Below are 23,568 nucleotides of genomic sequence, written 5' to 3'. Positions count from 1 at the left end.
GATTTAATGCTTTCATTATTCTACTAATATTCCCTTCTTGTTCAAAACACATCAATAGGTCATCTACGTAGATCAGAAGAAAGATCCATCGATTGTCCACTTTCTTTGAATGTAGGCAAGGATCTGCTTTACTTCTGGTGAAGTTTTCATTTATGAGTACTTCATTTACCAGGGAGACCCGTTCAGCCATGACACTCACTGGGTGACTCTGAGCCAGTCACTTCTCTCTCAGCCTAACCTACCCCACAGGGTTGTTGTGAGGAGAAACATAACCATGTACACTGCTCTGGGCTCCTTGAAGGAAGTTGTGCTCTTGAGTTGGTGTTGACTCCCTGGCACCCACAGAGCCCTATGGTTTTCTTTGGTAGAATAAAGGAGGGGTTTACCATTGCCTCCTCCTGCGCAGTGTGAGATGATGCCTTTCAGCCCCTTCCTATATCGTTGCTGCCCAGTATAGGTGTTTCCCATATTCTGGGAAACATACCAGTGGGGATTTGAACCAGCGGCCTCTTGCTCGCTAGGCAAGTCATGTAAAATATATATTTTTATATATTTATATTTGCATTCTAGGCCTTTGCAGCTTGTTTTAAGTCCATATATGGTCTTGTGCAATTTGCAAAGTCAAGTCTTTCTGTATCTTTCAAACCTGGCAGATGTTCCATATAGATTTCTTTACAGCTCGCCATGCAAAAAGCTGTTTTTACATCAAAATGTTTGATATGCATTCCTCTTCCAGCTGCAACACCTAGTAATGTCCTAATTGTTGTGTGCTTAACAACTGGAACAAATGTTTCTTCATAATCCTCTGCAAACTTTTGTGAGTAGCCTTTTACAACAAGCCGAGTCTTGTACCTCTCAATTTTGCCTTCTGCATTATATTTAATCTTGAATGTCATCTTACAGCCTATAGGCTTTCTATCTAGTGGTAATGGTAAGTGTCCAGGTATTATTGCTGCGCAGCTACTTCATTTCCTCTTTTGCTGCCTTGTTCAATTTGTTGGCTTCCCCTTCTAGCATTTGCCAGATGTCTTCCCAGGATGATGATTCAGGTAACCTATTGGTACTAGCTTTGTATGACAGGTGGAGATTGAGAAGTGGTTTACCTATGTTTGCCCTGGATGATCATCTGAGCTCAACATCTTCCATATTCTGCTTGCCTCTGCACTTCAGCTGGTTGTATACTGACTTCAACTGTTCAGAAAGTTCTTATTTCCAGGTGGTTCCTTTTGTGTCTTTGAGTGGTAGTTCTCCAGATTCTTGTAAAGTTGTGACATCATCAGCAAAGTTTCCCCCCAATGTCACACTGTTACTAATAGTTATTTTATCTGTATGTGGGTCCAGAATTCTCTATCCTTTGGGGCATTCACTGTAGCCGATGAGAATTCCTTCCATTGCCCTATTTTGCAGCTTGGTACGTTTCTCTTTTGAGATTATACATACACTTTACATCCAAATAATTTAATATGTCCCACACTGAATTTTTCTCCATACCACAGTTCATATGGGGTTTTCTTCACTGTTGTGGAGAAGGATTGGTTTTGCAAATGCAAAGCTGTGATTGCTGCTGCTCCCCACTATTTCTAGGTAGACTGGAATCTGTCAGCATGCATCTAATCATTTCTGTTAGGGTCCTATTTTTGTGTTCTGCCACTCCATTCTGTTCAGGCATGTAAGGGACCGTTTTGCAGTGCTGTATTCCATGAGCTCAAGAAGTTCTCGGTTTTCTTCCCTGTGAACTCCATTGTCAGTTTGAAGTTTAAGTGGCTTGCACTGAAATCTGTTACTTGTCATGGATACATAGTCTTGTAGCTTCTCCAAAACTTCATTCTTGTGTTTCATGAGATATCTTGAGAAGTCCTCTATAAAGGTCACTATATGTTTATTGCCTCCAGGTGTTGGTACTTGCATTGGGCCCCATACATCACTGTGTATGAGATCAAGTGGTTTTGAAGCTCTGGTTCGGCTTGCTTTGGGAAGTGTTGCTCTCGTAGCCTTAGCTCTGATACAACAGTCACACTTCATAGTCACTGGACAGGCTAACATCACAAGGTCTTTTGTCAGGTGCTGTTTCACCAGTTCCTTTATACTTCCATGGCGCTTGTGGCCCAGACACCAATGCCATAGGCGAATGCAGTTGCCATGTTGCTTAAATGGGGTGAGTTTCCCTTGCTTCATCACTGAGCAATACAGGTGTTCATCTGCAATTGCTATGGGCAGGGTTTTTACCCCCTCTTGGATTGTGCATTTATTACCCTGGAATCTTTGGTTGCCATGTGCTTAACTGATAAAGAGACCACCTTCCAAGTCAGGAACATATAGCACCAGTGTTCTAATTTTTCCCCATCTGTGTGTGGAATGAGCTTTGTTTTGGGTGGGAGTATCAAGGCAGCGTGCATGCACATGCATTCAGAATGGGGCCTTACTGATTCAACCTGAGCAGGATCTAAAATGAACTGAGCAGACATCAAAAAAAGCTTGTGAGCACAGGCATGTGTACAAGCATTAGAGGGAACACTGTATAGCACATCTTTAATGGTATAGCAAGGCCCCCATCTGTCTTGGTGCAGTTTAGAAATCCTTGTCCAATTCCCTCTGTAGTGATGCTGCTTCCATCTGCAAGATAAATCTTTTCCTTATTGTTTAAGTCCAGTTCTGTGAAAAGGTTTCTGTTGCTGGTCATGTGACTAGTTGCACTAGAGCCAACACACCAGCCCTGGGATGAGATACCCTGTGCTGTTTTGAATCATTGGCTCCATTGTTCTGTGTCACTAGTTGTAGCCTTTGCCTTTTGCTTAGGTGCTTGTGGAGACTTTCTTTGCAGTTTCTCTTCTTCTACCTTCCATATGGAGCAGTCTTTCTTTAAATGTCCCTTTTTCTTGCACCGGAAACATGCTCTTGTTTCCTCCTTGTGCGCCTTGGCACCTGCAGTTTTCAGTGCAGCTTCTCTGTTCGGACTGATGCTGTCCTCCATGCCTTCCTTTCTGCGCTGGAATTCATCCACAAGTCTGCCTCTCACAAAGTCCAGTGTCAGGTCTTCCTCAGGCCTTGTCTCAAGGGCATTAATGAGGGCACCACAGGAATCAGGCAAGCGACAGAGTAATAGGGCTGCTATGTGACTGTCTTTTATGTCTTCCCTGATTCCACACAGTTGTGCCTCCACTTCCAGCATGGCATCTATGTGATCTTGCATTTCTGTTCCCTTGCCAAGTCTCATTTTGTACGGTTTCCTCAAAAGGAATTGTCTACTGCTCAAACCAGTTCTTTCATGCAAATTTATCAATGCATTCCACATGCCCTTTGCTGTAGCCTCATTCCTTATGTGAATTAATTGGTCATCTTCCACTAGTAGATTAATGGTTCACTATGCCTGTCTATCCTTTCTAATCCCATTGTTGGGGATTTGTTGCTGGTCTATCTGTGATGGTTACCTCCCACTAGTTAAAAGCATGTCTACTTTAAACTTCCATAGCTGATGATTTCTATTATTCAGCTTTCCCACAGAAAACTTAAATTCAGAGCTGTAAGCCATTTTTTCTTTTAAAAGTCCTGGCTTAACTTACTTGTATTCAGCAGGCTTCCTCATAGAGGGTTTCCTTGTGGCCTCTTTCCAGTGTGCTTCAAGGTCTTCTGCTCTTCAAGGTCATTCTGGGCAGTGTACTGGGTTACTCTGAAGAAGTCAGAGCCCATAACCTGTTGCAGAGTGTGTTCTGTCTGCATGGTTTACAGAGCAAACACCAGTGAAAGGTTTAAGATAACTTTACTTGTGGGACAAAGGCACTCAGAGATCAGTGCAGAACTTGCTGAGTCATACACAAAGGAACAGGAAGGAGAATAGAAACACCTAGCTAGCCCAACCAATACAGTACAGAGGGAACTATAGTGCCCCCTCTGGCTTTATAGTAGATTACATGCAAACTATACTGTAAGCTAGGCTACAGCTGTTGCGTATCCCAACAGTTAGTAGGGCCGCTGTTGTTGTCCTCCTGACTAATGATGTTCTTCCCCGCAACTTGTCCAGCAATGGACACTATTGGATGTAGAGGCTATCTGGAAAGACTGGATGTACATTGTTTAATTTGGCAAAGTGGACACAGTACTTTTTTTAAAAAAAAGTTATAGTTTTCAAAATTCCTCTTGAACATGTTAAAACCTGCCTGAAGCAGAAACCCTAGATGCGGAAAAACAGGGTTAAATTGCAGTTCATGTTTGCATGAGTAGACCAGCACTTCTGTTGTTCAGTCAAGCTCTGCTGACTGACTCCCCCCCGCCCTCTGCCCATACCACATTCTTTCTGAGAGTCCCCTGACCCTTGGAATAAGATTTTGGGTGGTACTAGGGGCTGCAATTCAGAGGAGGGGGTTGAAAAGCCGCATTCCATGCATGGTATGCTGCTTGTGGTTCTCTGGATACAAACTATCGTCCGTAGGGGTTCCACAGCAGGGCATCCCATCCAGCAGTTACCAGATTCCAAGTGCCTGTGTCTAGGGTTCTTGAGATAGGACTGGGTTTCTGTTGGTGTATGGTCTGTCCTCCTGCCTAATGATCTCCCTGCAACAGCTTGTGGTGGTGGCCTCCAACTTGGTGTCGAGGGCCCCGAGGCTGTGTATGTTGAGAGACCTCAGTGTTCTCCCTGAGGCTACCTTGGGGAGTGCAGCTCAGAGTTTTATGACTGCTGTGGGCGTGTCTCAGATTAGTTGGCGCAACACATTTGGCTGGTCATACACTTGACCTAGTGTATTGCTCTGAATGGAAGGGTGGTCTGTGAGTAGGGGAGCCTGAAATAATTCCCTTGCTGTGGACAGGCCATTGATTGGGACTGGATTAAAGCTTTGGATGTCCTGGGACACTTAAGACAGGGGGAGCCTTGCTTCTGCCTTGTCCACATGACCAGCACATAAGAGCATGGGTTGATTACAAAAGCCATATAGATTGAAATATGTGTAAATTATGTGTAAAGAAAAACTATTTCTTTTATTATTACAATAATATGTGAATTATTGTAATACTGATTGCATGGTGTGTAAGTAAACCATAAAACTATGGTAATACATATTGCACTTTAATTTCCAAGAAACAGATTAAATCACAAGAGGAATGCAGTGAAATTAACTTCCATTAGTGTTTTATATGGAACAGAAAAATCATCAGATTCATTTGTAAAAGTGGACTGCTTTTGCAGATGATACCTTAACTCCCCCACCACTTTCCCCAGTTATGTACCTGCCTATACTCAGCTAGATCCAAAAGATTGCCAGGTCACACTGTCAAAAACTGTTATGAGTTGAGGGGTTGGACTGAATGATCTCGAGCACTTTCACTCTGACTATAACAAGTAGAAGAGCTAGTGGTAGAACCAGTTGGATAAGTTTAGCTTGGCAGGTTTCTATTGTGTTAGACTAATGGCTTTTAATGAACTGGTATGTTATTTCCCTCATGTCCCCCCCTTAAGGAATGTGAGTAACAAACACACTTTGAGACACATATTTGAGACCCACACTGTTGGGATTGTTTCACGGATTGAACCTGGGACTCGTGTATATATGTGTACATGTGGTAGCTTTATTAACAGGAGATGGATGTTACCTTCTTAAAACCAGAAATGTTTGTGTACATTGGTGACTTCTATCTGCTTGCAATAGCAAAAGGCTATGAAGTTGCAGAAGCCCAACAAAAGAGTAGGGTTGGGGCTAGTATAGCTTTTCCTGGATTTCATCATTTCAGGCTGGGATAGGGTTCCACGTTTGAATATTTCTCCTCCTCGGTATTAACAAAAGCAACAGCTTTCCCCTGCATATAGAAATATAGGGTGTCATGAAGAAGGTTAGGCTGGAATTAGCCTCCTTACATGCTACTTTTCTGTGTGCAGGAATACTTTTAGATGGGGAAGCATTTAAGTGGTGCAGTCCAGGAAAATGTTTTCCACTTGAGGTGGGCTGGGGGGCCATCGGATTGGATCTCACCTGACACTCCCTGAAAATTAACACCTACCAATTTTGAATTATAGGGAAATTACTCTTCTCTCCCTCACCCACCCCCCACATGTGCTCTGCAGGAGGTATAGGTAATTTTATCAGAGGCAGAGTGAGAAGCAGGCAGCAGTAGCAGAGCAGAGAGGTAGAGAAGCAAAGCAAAGGAAGGCCATTGAGAAAGGCTGGCTGGCTCTGAGTCTCATCCCCAGCCAGGTCCCAAGCAGCTCCAGGCAGCCTCAGCCATCAGTCTCCCTCCGTCCAGCAGTAATGACTCCTGTTGGCTTGCTCCACTCAGCCTGCCCCAGGGGCAGCAGGCTGGCTGGCAGGCACCCTCCCTGGCTGGCTGTGGCTGGCCCTCCCTCCAGTCCCAGCCCTAGTTCGTTCCACAGCTAGCAGCAGTAGCCTGCCTACCTTCAATTCAAGAAAGGCGAAAGGCGCGTGCTGCTTACAGTCGCAGCCAGAGGCATATCTAGGGAAAACAGCGCCTAGGGCAAGCACTGAAATTGCACCCCCCACCCCATATATCTGACACCCATCTTTCAGATAACTTCACCATAATATCAGCTCAAAAATAAAAGTCAAGCTTGTTAATCTTTTAATTGACAAATTATGGCACTAACTGAAAATTATAACTGCACCTTACTTGCTTTCACTGATGCAAATTGCTGAGGCAGCACAGATAAAGCCTTCTTCAGAAAGCAGGAATCACACCTATCAGCTATTCAGAGAGGTACTGGAGACTGGATGTAGTCCTTACATTCCCTGATCAGCATGTTTATTGCATTCCAAATCCAGCAGTGTGTATTAGCAACCCCCTGCCCGCCCCACCAGCTGCTATCTGCCAGCAAGCAGCAACATTCACATTTTTTATATCCCACTCTTCCTCCAAGGAGCCCAGAGCAGTGTACATAAGTTTCTCCTCACAGCAACCCTGTGGAGTAGGTTAGGCTGAGAGAGAATTGACTGGCCAAGAGGCACCCAGCAAGTCTCATGGCTGAATGGGGATTTGAACTAGGGTCCCTCTGGTCCTAGTCCAGCACTCTAACCACTATCAAGGCCGTGTGTGCACACCTGCATTCAGAGTGGGGCCTTACAGCCTCAGCGCCTCCTCCAAAACACGTCAGCCTACATGCACATACAGCTACAACATGCAATAAAAATAAACAAAAAACCCACTCCATCTTCAGAGTAAGATACACAAAATGAGCAGGCAGGGCTATTGCTGAGGAATCTCAAGGTTAAGGCAAGGAAGAGAGAGAAACTAATAAATTAATTCTTAAGGGGTACACTTACAAACAATTCTGGAATGTTAATCAAACTGTCCCCTTCCAATACATCAGAGCAAACAGCATAGGAAGAGAGATTTTGTTTATCCATTTTTTAAATTTATATTTACACTTATATCCCTCTCTTCTTCCAAGGAGCTCAGAGTGTACATGGGTGTTTTTTTATCCTCACAACAGCCCTGTGAGGTAGGTTAGGCTGAGAGATACATGACTGGCCCAAAGTCACCCAGTAAGATTCATGGTTGAATGAGGATTCAAACTCAGGTCTTCCCGGTCCTAGTCCAACACTCTAACCACTACACTATGCTGGCTCTCAGGAAAAGTCACAAAGAAATCCATCAATTACACTTGTATTCATCCGCCTCATAGAAGCGGTCTCTGCATATTAAGCTTTTAAAGGTTTCTTTTGGTGACTGCATTGTTTATGCACATTAATACAAGTCTGTTTCTACATAGTGTGCATGCCTGGCAGTAAATGAAAAACTTGTAAGTTCTAAAAAGTGTCTTCAACTTTCAGATGTAAAACAACCCTTTTCACTTACATTTACAATTAAAAGCCTTTTTCAATTACACATGATTTACTGCACATTTCAATAGTCAACTCTTTTAAAAGACAAGACTTAAATCACAAAATCAATTTTTAACAAACTGGTGCTGCTGGAAGGGCAAGCCAGCACAGCTAAGTACCTACTCTCCTCCCTATCCCTCCCCTCTAACAACAGAGCACAGAGAAAAGCCCACCCAAAGAAAGGAAGATGGGATTTGAGCAGGATGGGGCGAGGGTTTGCCTGCAGAATGTTGCTTACTGAATAAGGACCACACCTTTGAGTGAAAAGCTGCTTTCATGCAGCAAGCCTGCTCTGAAAAGAGACTGAAGAGCTCCCTCCGGCTCTTTAGAGCTCGAGGCCACGCCCCTTTTGCATGTGATGCATCATGTGATGACATCACATGTAAAGGGGGTGTGGCCTCAAGCTCTAAAGAGCCGGAGTGAGCGCTTCAGTCTCATTTCAGGGCAGGCTTGCTGCCTGAAAGCATCTGTTTTCCCTTTCTCTTCCTCTTTGGAGGGAGAGAAAGGGGAATAGAGGCTTTCAGGCAGCAAATGCTCCCTGAAAATAACCGGAAGTCAGTGCTTGGGGCGGGTTCTCTGCCCAGTACTCAGATCTCTGTTGTCGCGGCTGTGTGAGTGGGGGCGGCAGTGGGCACCCGGCTGGGGCGGGGATTTTCCAAAAAAAACCCCAACACCCTAAAAACACACGCACACAACTGTGGTGAGTGGGGGTGGGGCATGGCAGGCACTTGGCGCCCTCCTGCAACTGGCGCCTAGGGCACGTGCCCTGCCTGCCCCACCCTGGTTACGCGTCTGGTCGCAGCTGCACACATGCTGCCAATAGAAGCAATTACCATTTAGGGGTGAAGATTCAGCATGAAGCTGAGTGAGATCCGTTTGCGTGCTGCACTTCGGCACCACAGAGACCCTTTGTGAATTGAGGTCTCGTGATCTATGGAGGGCCTATGGAGATGGTTCATCCCCAGAATTTTATGGATGCCTTTTAAGGAGTTTCCTGCTGGTGGTCCTTCAATGTCCTAATTGCTCTTCAGCAAGAGGAGATGATGGGGGCTATTGATAGGATCGCTCCTATGTCTCCTTGCCGTAACTGTGCAACCAGATCAGCCCTTGGTACACAGAAGAACTGAGGGTGATGAAATGGCTGGGTTGATGACTAGAGCGTAAGTGAATGAAGACTTATTGTGAGTTGACCAGATTATATCCAGTGTAGATTATTGTTAGCGCACCAGGCAGCCTCCAGATTAACATTCTGGTTGTGCAAAGGAGGGAGAGGCTATTTTCACCAGTTACCCCTTTCCTCTTCTGCACCCCCTGCCAAAGATATGTCCCTGTGTGTCCCCTAACTTCTGGGGGGGGGGCACTAGGAGCAGTTGGAGGAGGGAGGAATAGGCAAAAATCACCCCTTTCCCCTTGCATGAGTGGAAGGTTAGTCTGGATGTGTGTGTGATGTGGTCTTTGAAAACTGTCCAGAAGATTCAGTTGGTTCAGGAATGCCACGACTAGATCACTGGTGGAGGCAAACCAACAGGTGCATGTTGCACCTATTTTGTTTCCATTGAATGGGTTGCCAGTTTGCTTCTGGCCCAATTCACAGTGCTGGTTTTGGCCTTTAAAGCACTTTATGGCCTGGGACTATGATATCTCCAGGACCACCTACTGTCATATTAGCCTGCCGATCTTGTGTATGAGATCTGTCATTGGCAGAAATGCATCTGGCAAAGACCAAGAAAAGACATTTTTAGCAATGGCCTCTTAGTTTTGGAGCTCTCTGCCTAAAGAGATCCAAACATCCCCTTTGGTCACTGTTTTTTAAAAAGCAGTTGTAGACCTTTCTGTTTTGTAAGGCCTCTTATCGTCATGTACAGTATGTGTTTTAGGCTTGTGATTTTTATTGCTTGCTGTTCTTATCTGTATTTTATGATACTGTGTTCTTGCTTTTGCTTTTATTTATCAATTATTTATTACTAGTATTTTTCAGCCCGTTATAATAACGGGCGCTAGGTTTTTTTGTTTTTTATGGATACGTAATTAACGTTTCTTTTCCCCCCGCCCTTGACTGGTGGGGGGAGGGGACTTTTTCCTGGTTTTTTGTTTTTTGTTTTTGTTTTTGTTTTTTTTGTGGGGGGGGAGTGTAGTGTGTTAGCACTTGTTTTCTTTGTGTGTGTGTTGGCTAACGGGTGTTTGGGCGGGCGGGGGGGGATTGTGATTAGTGCATACTTGGGTCTTAGACATAAACTTTTAAAGGCAGGGCTTTTCCACCGCTGCCGTTTCTTCCTTCCGCCCCCGCCCCCCACGTTAATTTTAAAGGCAGGGCTCTTCCGCCGCTGCAGCTTTTTCCCTCCCCTAATCTTGGACAACATGGCCGCCTGTCTCTGGGCGGCCGTATCTTTTTCGGCAGTTCTGAGCATGCGCTCTGCGCATGCTCAGAACTGCCGAAAAAGACACGGGCACACAGGATCACGCTGAAGCCTTTTATTATATAGGATTATTACTGTATTTTTTATACTGCCTGATATGTATATCTCTAGGCAGTGTAAAAATGTGCATTTCTAGGTGGTGTACAATGGATTTGAGTTTTTAGGAAGAGCAAGATTAAACTCTAATGAACTTTACATTTGGGCTAGTTTGGATGACCCCTTCCAACTTTCCCCTCTTCCATGTGATTAGGAACAGGAGCATGCCCTCAGGACCTAATTTGTGGGTTTTCTCCCCCTACCCACCAGTTCTCCACACAATTAGGCAACTGTGCCCTGGCATGACTGGGTGGAATATGCACACTCACATCCCGAATTACATGGGAGTAGCACCTGGTGGAGAGCATCATCCGATCTAGCCCTTCATTTATTATCCATTGGAATCCTCTGATCAATCTGTTCTAATGGTAGTTTTCTCTCCCCCACTTGCTTTCTAGGTGTAGATGTCGTCTTGGATCCCTTGGGGGGTTCGGATACCGCAAAAGGTTTTAATCTCCTGAAGCCAATGGGCAAACTGGTTACCTATGGTGAGTGAGAGCATCACTTCAAGGGAGTAACTGAAGCAAACCTAGAGTCCAGGGACAATAACAGAGAAAAATGCCTTTTGCTTGTGCAAGCTTGAACGAGAGGTACAGTGAGGGAAATAAGTATTTGATCCCCTGCTGATTTTGTCCGTTTGCCCCCTGACACAGAAATGACCAGGCTATAATTGGAATGGTAGGTTTATTGTAGCTGTGAGAGACAGAACAACAACAAACAAACCCTCAAAAGCCCAGTGCCCAAAAGTCAGCGATGGATTTGCATTGTAGTGAGGGAAATAAGTATTCGATCCCTTCACAAAAGATGTCTTAGTACTTGGTGGCAAAACCCTTGTTGGCAATCACAGAGGTCAGACGTTTCTTGTAGTTGGCCACCAGGTTTGCACACAACCCAGGAGGGATGTTGTCCCACTCCTCTTTGCAGATCCTCTCCAAGTCAGAAAGGTTTTGAGCCTGATGTTTGGCAACCCGAACCTTTAGCTTTTTCTATGGGAAAACCTTCATAGATTTTCTATGGGATTAAGGTCTGGAGACTGGCTGGGCCACTCCAGGACCTTCATGTGCTTCTTCTTGAGCCACTCCTTTGTTGCCTTGGCTGTGTGTTTTGGGTCATTGTCATGCTGGAATACCCATCCACGACCCATTCTCAATGCCCTGGCTGAGGGAAGGAGGTGCTCACCCAAGATCTGACGGTACATGGTCCCGTCCATTGTCCCTTCGATGCGGTGAAGGTGTCCTGTCCCCTTAGCAGAAAAACACCCCCAAAGCATAATGTGTCCACCTCCATGTTTGACGGTGGGGATGGTGTTCTTGGGCTCATAGGCAGCATTCCTCCTCCTCCACACACGGCAAGTTGAGTTGATGCCAAAGAGCTCGATTTTGGTCTCATCTGACCACAACACTTTTGCCCAGTTCTCCTCTGGATCATTCAGATGTGCATTGGCAAACTGCAGACGGGCCTGTACATGTGCTGCCTTGAGCAAGGGGACCTTGCGGGTACTGCAAGATTTCAGTCCTTCACGGCGTAGTGTGTTACCAATTGTTTTCTTGGTGACTATGGTTCCAGCTGCCCTCAGATCATTGACAAGTTCCCCCCGTGTAATTCTGGGCTGCTTTGTCACCATTCTCATGATCATTGCAACTCCACGAGGTGAGATCTTGCATGGAGCCCCAGACCGAGGGAGATTGACAGTTATTTTGTGTTTCTTCCATTTGCGAGTTATCGTGCCAACTGTAGTCACCTTCTCACCAAGCTGCTTGGCAATAGTCTTGTAGCCCAGTCCAGCCTTGTGCAGGTCTACAACCTTGTCCCTGACATCCTTCGACAGCTCTTTGGTCTTGGGCATGGTGGTGAGTTTGGAAGCTGAGTGATTGCTTGCTTCTATGGACAGGTGTCTTTTATACAGGTACTGTAACAAGCTGGGATTAGAGCACTCCCTTACAGAGGGTGTTCCTCATCTCAGCTCGTTACCTGCATATAGTGAAAAGACACCTGGGAGCCTGAAATCTTGCTGGTTGATAGGGGATCGAATACTTATTTCCCTCACTACAATGCAAATCCATCGCTGACTTTTGGTAACTGGGCTTTTGAGGGTTTGTTTGTTGTTATTCTGTCTCTCACAGCTACAATAAACCTACCATTCCAATTATAGCCTGGTCATTTCTGTGTCAGAGGGCAAACGGACAAAATCAGCAGGGGATCAAATACTTATTTCCCTCAGTGTAAAGCTCAGCCTTGGAACAAACTGTGATGCCAAGGCCTTGCCAGAGAAATAAAAATGCCTAAGAACATGGCTTCTGGGATCAGGCCAAAGGCCCATCTTTCCAACGGCGGCTAGCTAGATGCCTAGGAAGGTCACAAGACACCCGATTCCTGACACAATCCTGTTGGCTTGTGCTGCAGATTGTTTTGTGCAGAATAGTGTAGGCAGTACTGAGCTAAATTGGCTAAATGGGCCAATGGTCTGACTTCTTGTTAGGCAACCTCCTATGCCCCTCCCTACATATTTAGGGGCTTTGGGGAGGACTCGCAGAACAGAAGGCATGATTTCCTGGATGACACTGGGTTTGAGTCATTTTTAGAAATGAATCCACACTTGTTAAGGTTCAGAGAGACTTATTCTGAGCCAGGGTCAAAGAGCATATGAAGCAATTGTTTGTTAGATTTCTAGCCCGCCCTTCCTCCAAGGACCTCAGGCCAGCACACAAAGTTTTCCTTCACCCGTCTTACTCTTGCAGCAATCTTGTGAGGTAGGTTAACCATGAAGCTCACTGGGTAACAGTGTTCCTGTTAACAGATTCCCAGATGTTGTTGACTACAACTCCTATGATCCCCAAGCAAAGGCTGTTGCAGCTGGGGATGCTGGGAGTTGTAGTCAACCACACTGGAGGAATCCCTGTTAAAGGGAATACTCCTGGTGACCTTGGAACCATCACTTTCTTTCTGCCTAGATGGGGATTTGAGCTCTAATTTCCCTGCTCCTAGTCAGACACTCTAACCACTACATCACACTGGCTCTCCGGTCAAGTTGCTGTAACCAAATATGTGTGCAGCTGGAATTAAGGGGTGATATTTGCAGGTCAAAAGTATACTTCCAGATAGGTTTGAGTACCGCTGCCTTTCTTCCTCTAGAAAGCTAATGTGTACAGAGAGAGGATTCCTTTACAGTATGAATGCAGTTCCAAGAAATGTAGTGGAATTCTGGGCACCCCACCCCCTTGTGTGACTACTATTCCCTATTCACGCACTTGCAAATCTGCTGAAGCAAGTTCCCCTTTGTCTGAGTCAACTAAACACCCTGCTGTTGTAACTGAAGCTTTGAGGGAGAAGTGGGAGGCAAACTCCAAAACTGCTGAATGCTTCACTCTCCCTTCCTCTGGCAGTGAACACACTGTGAATTCTGTGCCTGCAGGCAAAGCCCTTACTCAGCCACACTGGAAGGGGAGCTGGGAATCTTGCAGATCCTATCTGGGGGATGGGGGTGGGAGCAGGAGCAAGGTTTAACTGTTAAATGCATGGATTTCAGTAGCATCCCCCAAATGGTTGCTCTTCTCTCCCCTCTTAGAATGGCAGTGTTGGAAAGCTCTAGCGATGCCACTGAATCTAACCACATCCCTGCAGTGTGGGACCATCCACCACCACTGTTTGCTGCTAACACTTTAGAAAAGTGTCTGCAAAACAAATACGTTTAAATGGCATTAAGTGGGTGAGCTAGTTACATGCTGTAGGGAAAGACCTCTTCCAAGAAGAAATGGATTGCTCTAACAGTGAGTTGGGTAAAGATTTCTGGCCCTAAGACAATGACCTTTCAGAACGTTTTTTGCACTTGTCTCTCACATCCTGGGCAGTTAACCAGATGATAGCAACAGAGCACCTTTCCCAGGAAATCTATCTGTCTGTCTATTCATTTATCTATTCAGTTTTTATACCACCTTTCATAAGGCATCCCAAGGCAGTTTACAAAAGTTAAAATACAATAAAACTCCATAAAAATCACATTTTAAATTTTAAAATCAGTTAAATAGTAAGCCATAAAGCACCAAAAAAACAACCACCATAAAAAAGACAACAGAAGCAGGAGAACTGAGAAACCTAGCAGCCTCTAAGGGGTAAAAACCTGAACAAATAAAAAGGTCTTTGGTAGAGTGGACATTAACTGAGAGAGCATTCCAGAGCCTGGGGGCAACAACAGAAAAGGCCCTGTTCTACCTGCAAAACAATTTAGCCTCTCTTTGTGTCAGCACACAGTGCAAAGGCCCCTCCCCCCGATGGTCTTGTTTGGGCAGGCAGAAACCTTTGGGAGCAGGTAGTCCTTTGGGTATCCAGGGTCCAATCATTAAGGGCTTTAAAGGTGATAACCAGCACCTTGAATTGGATCCGGAAACAAATTGGCAGCCCGTACAGCTCTTTCAAAATAGGTGTAATATGCACCAAGCAAAAGTTCAAGAGAGAACCCTGGCAACTGCATTCTGCACCAACTGAAGTTTCCAAATATTCTTCAAGGGCAGCCCCACGTAAATCACATTGGAGTAATTCAGCTGCAACAATGACCAAAGAATCAGGAAGGGAAAAGGGGAAATTGCTTTAGTTGGCATGGTGGTGGTGGAATTGCTTATGGTTTCTTTCCAGCTTTCTCTTCTGTGGGTAGGCCAGGACAACACTGGACAACTGGTGGAGAAAAATGTGGAAAAAACTTGTTTTGAATACTTTCCCTCATAACAGTGACCCGAATAGAACTAGCTTGGTCCAGCCGATGTGGGATGTGTCTAAACACGTGCAGAGTACGTTATCACTTTCTGTGGACATGACTTCCAGTTGAAAAGCTGTGGCTTTTGTGGCAGGTTTCAGCCTGTTTCTACCCTGCAGCATTTTAAGAATTTCAGACTGTCTGTACAAGGGGATGCAGCAGGGGTTCTTAAATCTCCAGAGGTTGTTGCAGTACATCTCCTGTGATCCCCAGCCAACATGGGGACCCACGTTTGAGAACACCTGGGGGTATAGTGTCTAATCTCAGGGATGGCTTTGTTTTGGGTGCAGTGTGTAAAGTTCTTTGTTCGCTGGATGCTGAAGTTGTATGTCTTTGAACTTGCCAGGGGTAGCCAATGTGCTCACGGGGCAGAAGAAGAACCTGATGGCCATGGCGAAGACCTGGTGGAACCAGTTCAGCATCAATGCCTTGCAGCTGCTTGGTCACAACAAGGCTGTCTGTGGCTACTATCTGGGCGGCCTAGAAGAGGAGACTGAGCTCATCACTGGTGTGGTGACCAAGCTAATTGCCCTCTACAACCAGGGCAAGATCAAACCAAAGGTGGACTCTGTTTGGTCCTTTGATCAGGTGAGTGTGTGGCTGCCTCTTCCTGAGAGCATGTCTGCACTGTGTGCCCAGCCATCTTCCATTGTGGCTTTTTCCTCCAAAAACCCCTGTCGGGACACATAGCTTCCTTGTAGGTTTGAATCTCGGCACTTCTTTTCTTAAAAACCAGGCATTGGGCGCAGAGCCATCTTTCCAGAGTACTTTCACTAGACATCCACTGCTGACCTGACACACTCCTGCAGTGCTGACTGAGGGATGGCAGCCTCATGCATTGGGACTCTGTTGCTGTGCCCATGTACATTGTTTGCTGTGGTAGATGTTCTGGAGATGTTCTGGAGCCTTGGGCCAGTTGCCAGACAGCCTTGGCCAAACTGGGTTGCCAGAGGCAATAGGAAGCAGATGTGGAGAGAAAGGTAGGAGTGAGGGTGGTCTGCAAGAGGCACTTCTCTAGCTGACTTTGTATTTGGTCATTTGATTTAGGTACAGAGAGAGAATTGTAAGTTTTTTAAAAAAAATAATTTTTCAAACTAAAGGTTCTAAATTAAAAAAGCTCAAAACTAAGAAACCTACCAGGTACAATCAGCGGATAAAATATTTAAAAGCCTCTCTTAAAAAGATTAGTCTTCCATTGTTCCTGTAAAAATATGGAGGGAAGATGGCAAAGCTCTTCCGGAAGGGCATTCCAAAGCTGAGGGGCCACAACCAAAAAGGACCTGTCTCTTGACCTTGCCAGCCAAACCTCCATTAGTGGCAGGGCAATGAACAAGGCCTGAGATGCCGAACAGAGGACCCTGGCAGGTTCATATGAGCTAATGTGATGCGACAGGTGAGATGAGCACATGTTTGAGTCCTCTGGGGACTCTTGTATGGGCATTTGCCACTGCTTTGGGAGCGGGGTAGGGGTGGGGAACCATGGAGCTGTGTCTGTGCTTAAACAAATGGCAAGGGAGAGTGCCCTTGGCACATACTCGTGACTTTGCCTGTTTCAGGCCTGAGCCTTGGCATTGAAATGGGCTGCTGGGCTGAACTCTGAATCCTTTTGCTTTGTGCACGACCTCAGCCCTGCCCTTCGTGCCACTTGCGTTCCAAGGCTCAGACCTGGTATGGAAAGCAAGCCGGGGGGCTGAGCCTGAGAGTGAAGCTGTGGGCATGCTGCGGCTCTGTTGCAACTTCATGCATTGCCCCCTTGGTGCCCCATTTCCAGACTGCTTGCGATCCATGTCTTGGAGTTTGTGGGGGAAAGATGCAAAGGCAGGCAGACCAAGAGAGGGGGTTCTCAAGAGACTTGCCATTCCTGTTGACTCCCGGCTGCCCACTTTGGGGCCTGATGTCAAAAGTGGATTCTTCTAGCCACTGTAGATGAAGCAGACAAGCCTGCTTTGCCTTGGCTGAGCTGTGAATGCAACAGGCTTTCCTGCTCCTGGGGCATGGGCAGGAGAACTGTGAGTCCCAAATGTTGGAACTGTGGGGTAAATGATGTTGATGGGCTGTATGTCTGGGAGGTTCAAAAGGAAGTGATTTTTCACACACTGAACAACTAACCTATTCATTGCCAACAGATGTTGCAGTGGCCACTGGCAACAATGGCATTATAGGACCAGTCAATGAGTCTGTCATTAACTATTATCCATATTAGCTAAGAGTGGAAGATCAGTGTTCAGAAGCAGGATATTTCTGGTCATCAGATGCTGGAGGCAAATGGGGGTTGGCTGATCTCCCATCCTGCCTTGTATCTGGCTGGGTGCTGTTAAAGGCAGTGTGGTGAGCTAGATTGGCCTGTTTCCAGCAAGGTCACAGGCCTTTTGATCCCACTGTCATTCCTGTTGCTCAAGAGGACCGATGGGGGACCAGCCCCAGGGGAAAGATCTTGCCCTTAAGGAAGGCAGTTAATCCTCTCCCCTTCCTTTTCTCACTTCAGGTGGTGGATGCCATGAAGAGGATGCAAGAGAAGAAGAACATTGGGAAAGTTGTGCTGGTCCCCAAAGCACCACCGAAGGACGAAAGCAAGAATGCGGAGAACTAAAGCAAAGGGCATGGATGGGGTGTCTGTCCTCGTATTGGTTCTGTTTGTTTGTTTTGTTTTGTTTGTTTTTTAAGCTCCTCATCTGTCCCTCTGAGGGAAGTGGGAAAGGACAGATCTTTCATGGCAGTTAACAGAGTAAGTGACACAGGATTGACAAAACTATGGCTTGTGGTCAGTTGGTAGTTTTAAAGGTAGTGCAAACTTCAGAGTTTTACAGAATGCTTTATTGGGTCAAACTCCCAAGACTGCACTATCTCAAACCCTTGTCTGGCCTAGTAAAAGATATCATGTCAATCCTGCATTTCTACTTCTGTAGTACCAACACTTTGCCCTGTGAAAGGGAAAAGGCAGTATTTTAAGGGCGGAGATGCAAGTCGGGTGCATCCACTTAAATTTCCCTCAATTCCTTCTCTGCTTTTCCCGTTTCTAACCTACTCGCATCTCCACAAAACTCCCACCCAAGTAAGTTGCTTCTAAGCTTCCCTTTTCCCGCCGCCCCTGCACGCTCAATGAGTGACTAATGACTTCAGAGTCTGTAAAACTCCCATTGTTACAGCAACCAGTGACGGTTTCCACAGAAACGAAGCCTCATACCTGCTGCTTCTGACAGGCAAATTTTAGCGTGGAATGTTCCTGACAGTTGCAGCTCAGCTGTTACAGGAAAAACCTGGCGTGGGGGGAGACTTGTGTGTCTGCCAGCTATGTAAACTGACACAGCAAGGCCTTTGACTCTGCCCTCACCAACACACAAGGGCCCACATGCTACACCACTTCAAGGGGAAGTCTGGCCTACACACGTATGCCTTGTCATGGCTCTCCCCAAGGACTCGTGGGAGCTGCAGTTGTGTGAAAGAATGAGTCAGCAAATGGCAGCAAAGGAATTCCCTTCATACACAGCTGTAACTCCCTGGGGCTGCGATCCCATGCTCACTAACCTGGGAATATATGCCTTTGAACTTAGTGGGACTTACTTATGAGCAAAGATGCATAGGATTGCTCCTTGAGTGTCGACTACTTCAGATTTAGAAGGGTAGTGTAGCCAAATAACACTAGCCATCTAACAATGCTATACAGCTAGCTGGTTGATTTAACCGAGTCTGTAATCTCAAAACCACGCTGTTGTTCTGCAGAATTGACACTCTTGTCATGTGGCTTGGTGAGAGGCTGTCTGGTGTTTCAATGTGGAAAACCCCCCCAATGCATTCTCAATCCTAAAGCACAGGAAAACTCTTGATCTTGTCCTTCTCTGATCCCCGCTAGTTGGAAGCATGGGACACGAAACCATTCCTTCCTAAAACGCCAATCATAGGTTTTCCTTGAGACCAAATGTGGGTGCATCTTGGAAATGCATGGAGTGTGTTCATGTTGGATGTGTGCACGCAGTTTACATGTTTTGGGCTACATCCTGGCAAAATATTGCCATTTGTATTTGCATTGTTTGCGAGGGGGTGGGCGGGCATTAGCAATTCTCTGCAGGGTGTGAACAGGAGGCAGAAACCATCCCCAATTTAAGGCATCGTGTCCTAGTTCAGGCAAAAGCTGGCCACTTTGTGAATGTATGCCAACTGGCTCTGTGTGTAGACATCCCTTGCTGCACAGGCAGCTCTGCTTCTTGTACAATTCATTCACCATTTCTTATGGCTCTGATCTCTTCCTTGAGAACTCTGGGCCACCTTTATCTCCCTTCTTTCATTTCAGAAAATTGCTTAAGCCTTCTTGGATCCTCTGAGCTGTACAAAGCCTGTGCATCTCTCTGTACCTGAATGCCTGGTACATATGGCCCTGACATTGTGCCGCCTCCTTGAAGATGCATTTCTGCTTTTTCTCCAGTGTGCTGCTGTTGCCAGGTCTACCTTGGGGTGGGGCTTTGGCCCTTCTCCACAGTGCAGGGAGCAACCAAATTGATCACCCTAGAACAGATCAGAATGGCAGGGAGACCCAAATCACTTCCTTAATCCCTTTCCCTCACTCTCATAGCTGGTAGGGAGAGAAAGAGCCTTAAGGCTAGTGTGTGACCATTCCTTGGGAGGGAAAACAAAGGCTACAGGAAATGTTGGTGAACCCGGTGTATCTCTGGTTCTTCCCACTCGCATCAGAAAGTAATCTATGAAGAATTTGAGGCCAAAAAGATCTCTTTAGATGCTAGAAGAACATCCATGGAAGTGGAGGCCAGCCTTAGGCTCTCTGCCCTATGGCCCCTCGGTTGCTGAACATTATCTTAAGGCACCCTATGCCTGTGAACTCTTGCTGTAGTGTGCCCATGCTTGCTTCTCTTCCCGTTTGGCTACAGCTTCTCAGTACTGTGTGCAATTCTGGGCATTCATCTCTTGCCGTGTGTGTGTGTGTGTGTGTGTGGCCAACTTGTCTTACAAGTGCTGTGAGTGAACGTTTCACACCCTCCAAGTGAGTGCTAGGTCTGTAAAGAGATTTTCTCCTCCTTCCTTCAGCATCCAGCTGCTGTTGTTCCTAGCTGCTGAAAATAGTTGCAGTGTGAATGCCTCTCTTGGGCTTCCCACACATTCAACAAGTAAGTCTAGGAGCAACTTCTGTGAGGCAAGCAGGAGTCTTTGGTCCGTGTGGAAGGTAACTGTCTTGAATGCCAAAAAATGTGGATGATTTCTCGGGCAGACTTGGTCTAGGCAACTGATAGTGGGGCCTTTGTAGAAAGAGCCAGTTCTGGCAACAATTTGTCTTGCTGAATGAATTTTCATATATCAGATGTAGTAAAATTTGGGAGCCCATGTTTTCAAGGGGCTTAAACTCAAGGTTTCTTAGGACTGATTAGTTACCCTTTGGCATCCTTTAACCTACTCTGTTACTCTTAGTGAAGAATGTCGTTGGTTCCAGATCGATTAATAGAATCCTAAAGCTGGGAGGGACCAAAGGCCTACCTGCTCCAAGCATCTGTAGGTCAGTGGTAAAGCACAAGGTTTGTATGCAGAAGACCCCAGGTTCGGTACCCACCAACTGAAAGATCTCTACCTGGGACTGTGGAAAATTACTATTCGTTGGTGTGGATTTTAATAATGGACCAATAGTTTGATGTTAGGCAGCTTGATATATATTCATAAGGCCACTCTCAGATCAGTCTAATGCAATCCAGCCTCCTATAGGCTGCAAGTAGAGAGCCAGTGCAGTGCAGAACAAATAGCTCCAGCTAATTAACCCAAACTACAAGGCTGTGTTCTTGTGTACTTAATGGAGCACTGATGCTCCAGTTCCAGCTCTTCTGTTGGGCTCTGGAGCATTATCTTCAGAGGCTATCTGTTTCAGACTTCCAAGGCCCAGAATTCTAGCATCCTCTCTTCAAGGCTCTTAGTCTCATCAAAGTTTGCAGACCCAGTCTGCTTGAACCAGAAAGCTGGAGTTTAGTTCCCCAACTCTGCCTCGTGTGAAGCAACAGCATTCAGACATGCATGCCCTCCTGCAGAACTCCCAGATCCTACAAGAGAGGGGAAATGATGCAAAACTTTTAAACAGTTTTTTTTTAAAAAGCAACCTCCGTTTTCTTGCCTTGCTTCTTGCTACTGCCAGGTGCCTTATTCTGGATGGCATTCCAAAACTTTTGTAACCTTGTTGTCTTTTGATACTGCAAGGAACAGCCTTGCCTCTAGGAGAACTCTGACATATGCTGCATTGTAACATAAGCGTCCACGCCCCATTTTACCAGTGCCTTGTTCCAGACAACCATTTAAGGTCTATCCAATCCCAGAAGCCTTTGCCAAACTTGGCTTGTTTAAAAGATTGCCAAAAACAGAACAAAAAACCCCCACCACTTCTTGTGTCACCTAAAAAGCAAAAAGTGTTATACAACCAATGGGAAGGCCTGCATAATGTGGTGCGTCTCTGTTCAAGTGCATGTGTCTGGGAACTTGAGCTCAGCTCTCCCAGAATCCCACAGTTTAGCACATAGAAACCCATTGGGCATTTTTACAATGGTGCTAAGGAAGCCCCTTTAATTTCCCAAACACTACATTTGAATGTTGTTAATCCACTACAGAAAGCATTTAAAACTTTAATGTACTGTAGAAAGTTACTTTTTAAAATTCACTGTACATTTGGCCATGGTGTAAATCTTTCAAATGCTGAATGTGGAAAATTTGAATTTCATTCTTAGTTTCATTTGTGAAAGTGCCCATGTGGGGAGATGGCCCTCTCCCTGGAGTGCACCACTACCATTAGTGAGTGCACCCACTACCATTGGGAAAAGGTAGAGAAAAGGCTTTGTCACCGACGTGCAACAGACTTGAAAAACTGACTCTCAACAGTTAGCAGCAAGAAGTGATGCCCCATTCTCTTTTTTGCAACGTGTCTTTCTCGTGCTGGAGTCTGATTGGCTTGAGTTGCTTCTCCCACACTTACAATGTTTTCCTTTGACTTGTCTTAGTACTACTCAGTAGTAGTTCAAGTCTTTTTATACAGATATCAAATTTTAAAGCACTATACCTTTGCTTTTTGTTACCTTGCTAATACTTGTCCCAAATTTTATAGTAGCCCCTTTTAGTGGTTGTGTGTGTGTGTGCGTGTGTGCGTATGCTCAGACAACTGTTTTATGGGCCATAAGTACTAACTAAAACCTCTTGACGCCCATTTAAAAAAAAATGATGATCTAAAACTGTACATTAACTTTGAGGACCAAAGCAGGAAAATAATTAAGATGTCACCCAAATGTTAGATTCTGTGTTTGTAATACATGAGGGCAAAACTTGTTCCTGGAAGCAGTATGCTCTGTGTTTTCTTTATATATTCTGTTGTGATATTTGGAGGTAGCTGAAATGCCCTTTGAACATGTAAAAAAAAGAAAGATACCAATATGGGAAGCGGTGTGTCTGACTGAAAGAGGCAAGGGTTTAAATGAACTATAAAACCCCAAAGAGAAGCTATTTTTGATGCACAGTTATATCAGTTTCATGGGGATGAAGGGCATTTGGTGGTATGAAACCAGTAGCTATCCTATTTACACAGTCTGCCATCAAACAAGGTTCATTCTAGCACAGCTAGTATCTGCTCCTACCACTTAAGATTTCCATCACCCATTCTAATAGAAAAGTGAACCATGGGCTTTTTTTTTTTTTAAACCATGCCCTAAAGTTAACATCTGAATTGGAATAAACACATTTGAGGAAAGAAACTTGCTAGAAAATCCTTAAGTGTGGTTTCTTTGCAAGAAGTCAAATCTGTGTTCTAATGTACACCTTTTGTAAGATTCCCAGTTATGGATAATGTTGGATTTGGGAATTAAAAGAGATCTGGAATGTGAAAGTGTTCAGTTCATCAAGCTGATAAGCAACATTCTCCCAACAAACTGACAGGGCAAAAGACCTCATTTTCAGTGTCCTTCAAAATTCTAGATTCGAACATTTTATTAAACTTGAGATTTTGTGTTGAAAGCATGTTTCACTTCTCTTGGTTTTTAAAACCTATTTTAATCAGATCTCTAATCTAAAAGTGTTTTGTGTTTTTTTTAAAGCTTTTTTCCTTAAACAGACCTCTCTTTTGCCATCACATAGCCTTACTTTTAAAACAACATTGGCTCACAAAAGGCATATTATGCAGGGATCACTTGGGAGTGATGGTGGAGGGAGAATGTATGATAGAAGGCAGGGAAGGCCCTACTTGTGCCAAGGCAAGGTGTTTTGTTTGCATGTTGGTTTTGTGTGGTGTAGACTCGAATGACTAGTGGTGGGCATTCAGACAGAAGACAGGTGCACTGACAGCTGCTAGAATGATCTGTGGAACCACTAGTGTTGCCAAATTAGCATCCTGAAAGCCTGAAGGGCTAAGAATGGAAAAGGGTAGTTAGCTACGGGTGCATGCTGCACTCAACGGCAACACAACATCCTGCAGCAACTGTCCTATCAACCCCACTTCTGGTGGTTCGTGAGCAGCTTGTGT

At 45.3% G+C, this 23,568-nt stretch overlaps 1 protein-coding gene across 1 annotated transcript in view; it reads left to right on the top strand.

Moving 5' to 3' along the window:
• VAT1 (vesicle amine transport 1) overlaps window positions 1–22,290 on the top strand; it is a 45,811-nt gene extending 23,521 nt beyond the window's left edge. The window contains exons 4-6 of the mRNA XM_053263747.1: window positions 10,735–10,824; window positions 15,430–15,671; window positions 17,569–22,290. Coding sequence (XP_053119722.1) covers window positions 10,735–10,824; window positions 15,430–15,671; window positions 17,569–17,673 — 437 coding nt within the window. The 3' untranslated portion in view covers window positions 17,674–22,290. The remainder of the gene's footprint in view (window positions 1–10,734; window positions 10,825–15,429; window positions 15,672–17,568) is intronic.
• The last annotated feature ends 1,278 nt before the right edge of the window (window positions 22,291–23,568 follow it).

Source organism: Hemicordylus capensis, chromosome 6 (genome assembly GCF_027244095.1).
Source record: "Hemicordylus capensis ecotype Gifberg chromosome 6, rHemCap1.1.pri, whole genome shotgun sequence".
NCBI lineage: Eukaryota > Metazoa > Chordata > Lepidosauria > Squamata > Cordylidae > Hemicordylus > Hemicordylus capensis.
Note: the sequence above shows the minus strand (reverse complement) of the source record. Positions and strands in the feature narration are given on the sequence as shown.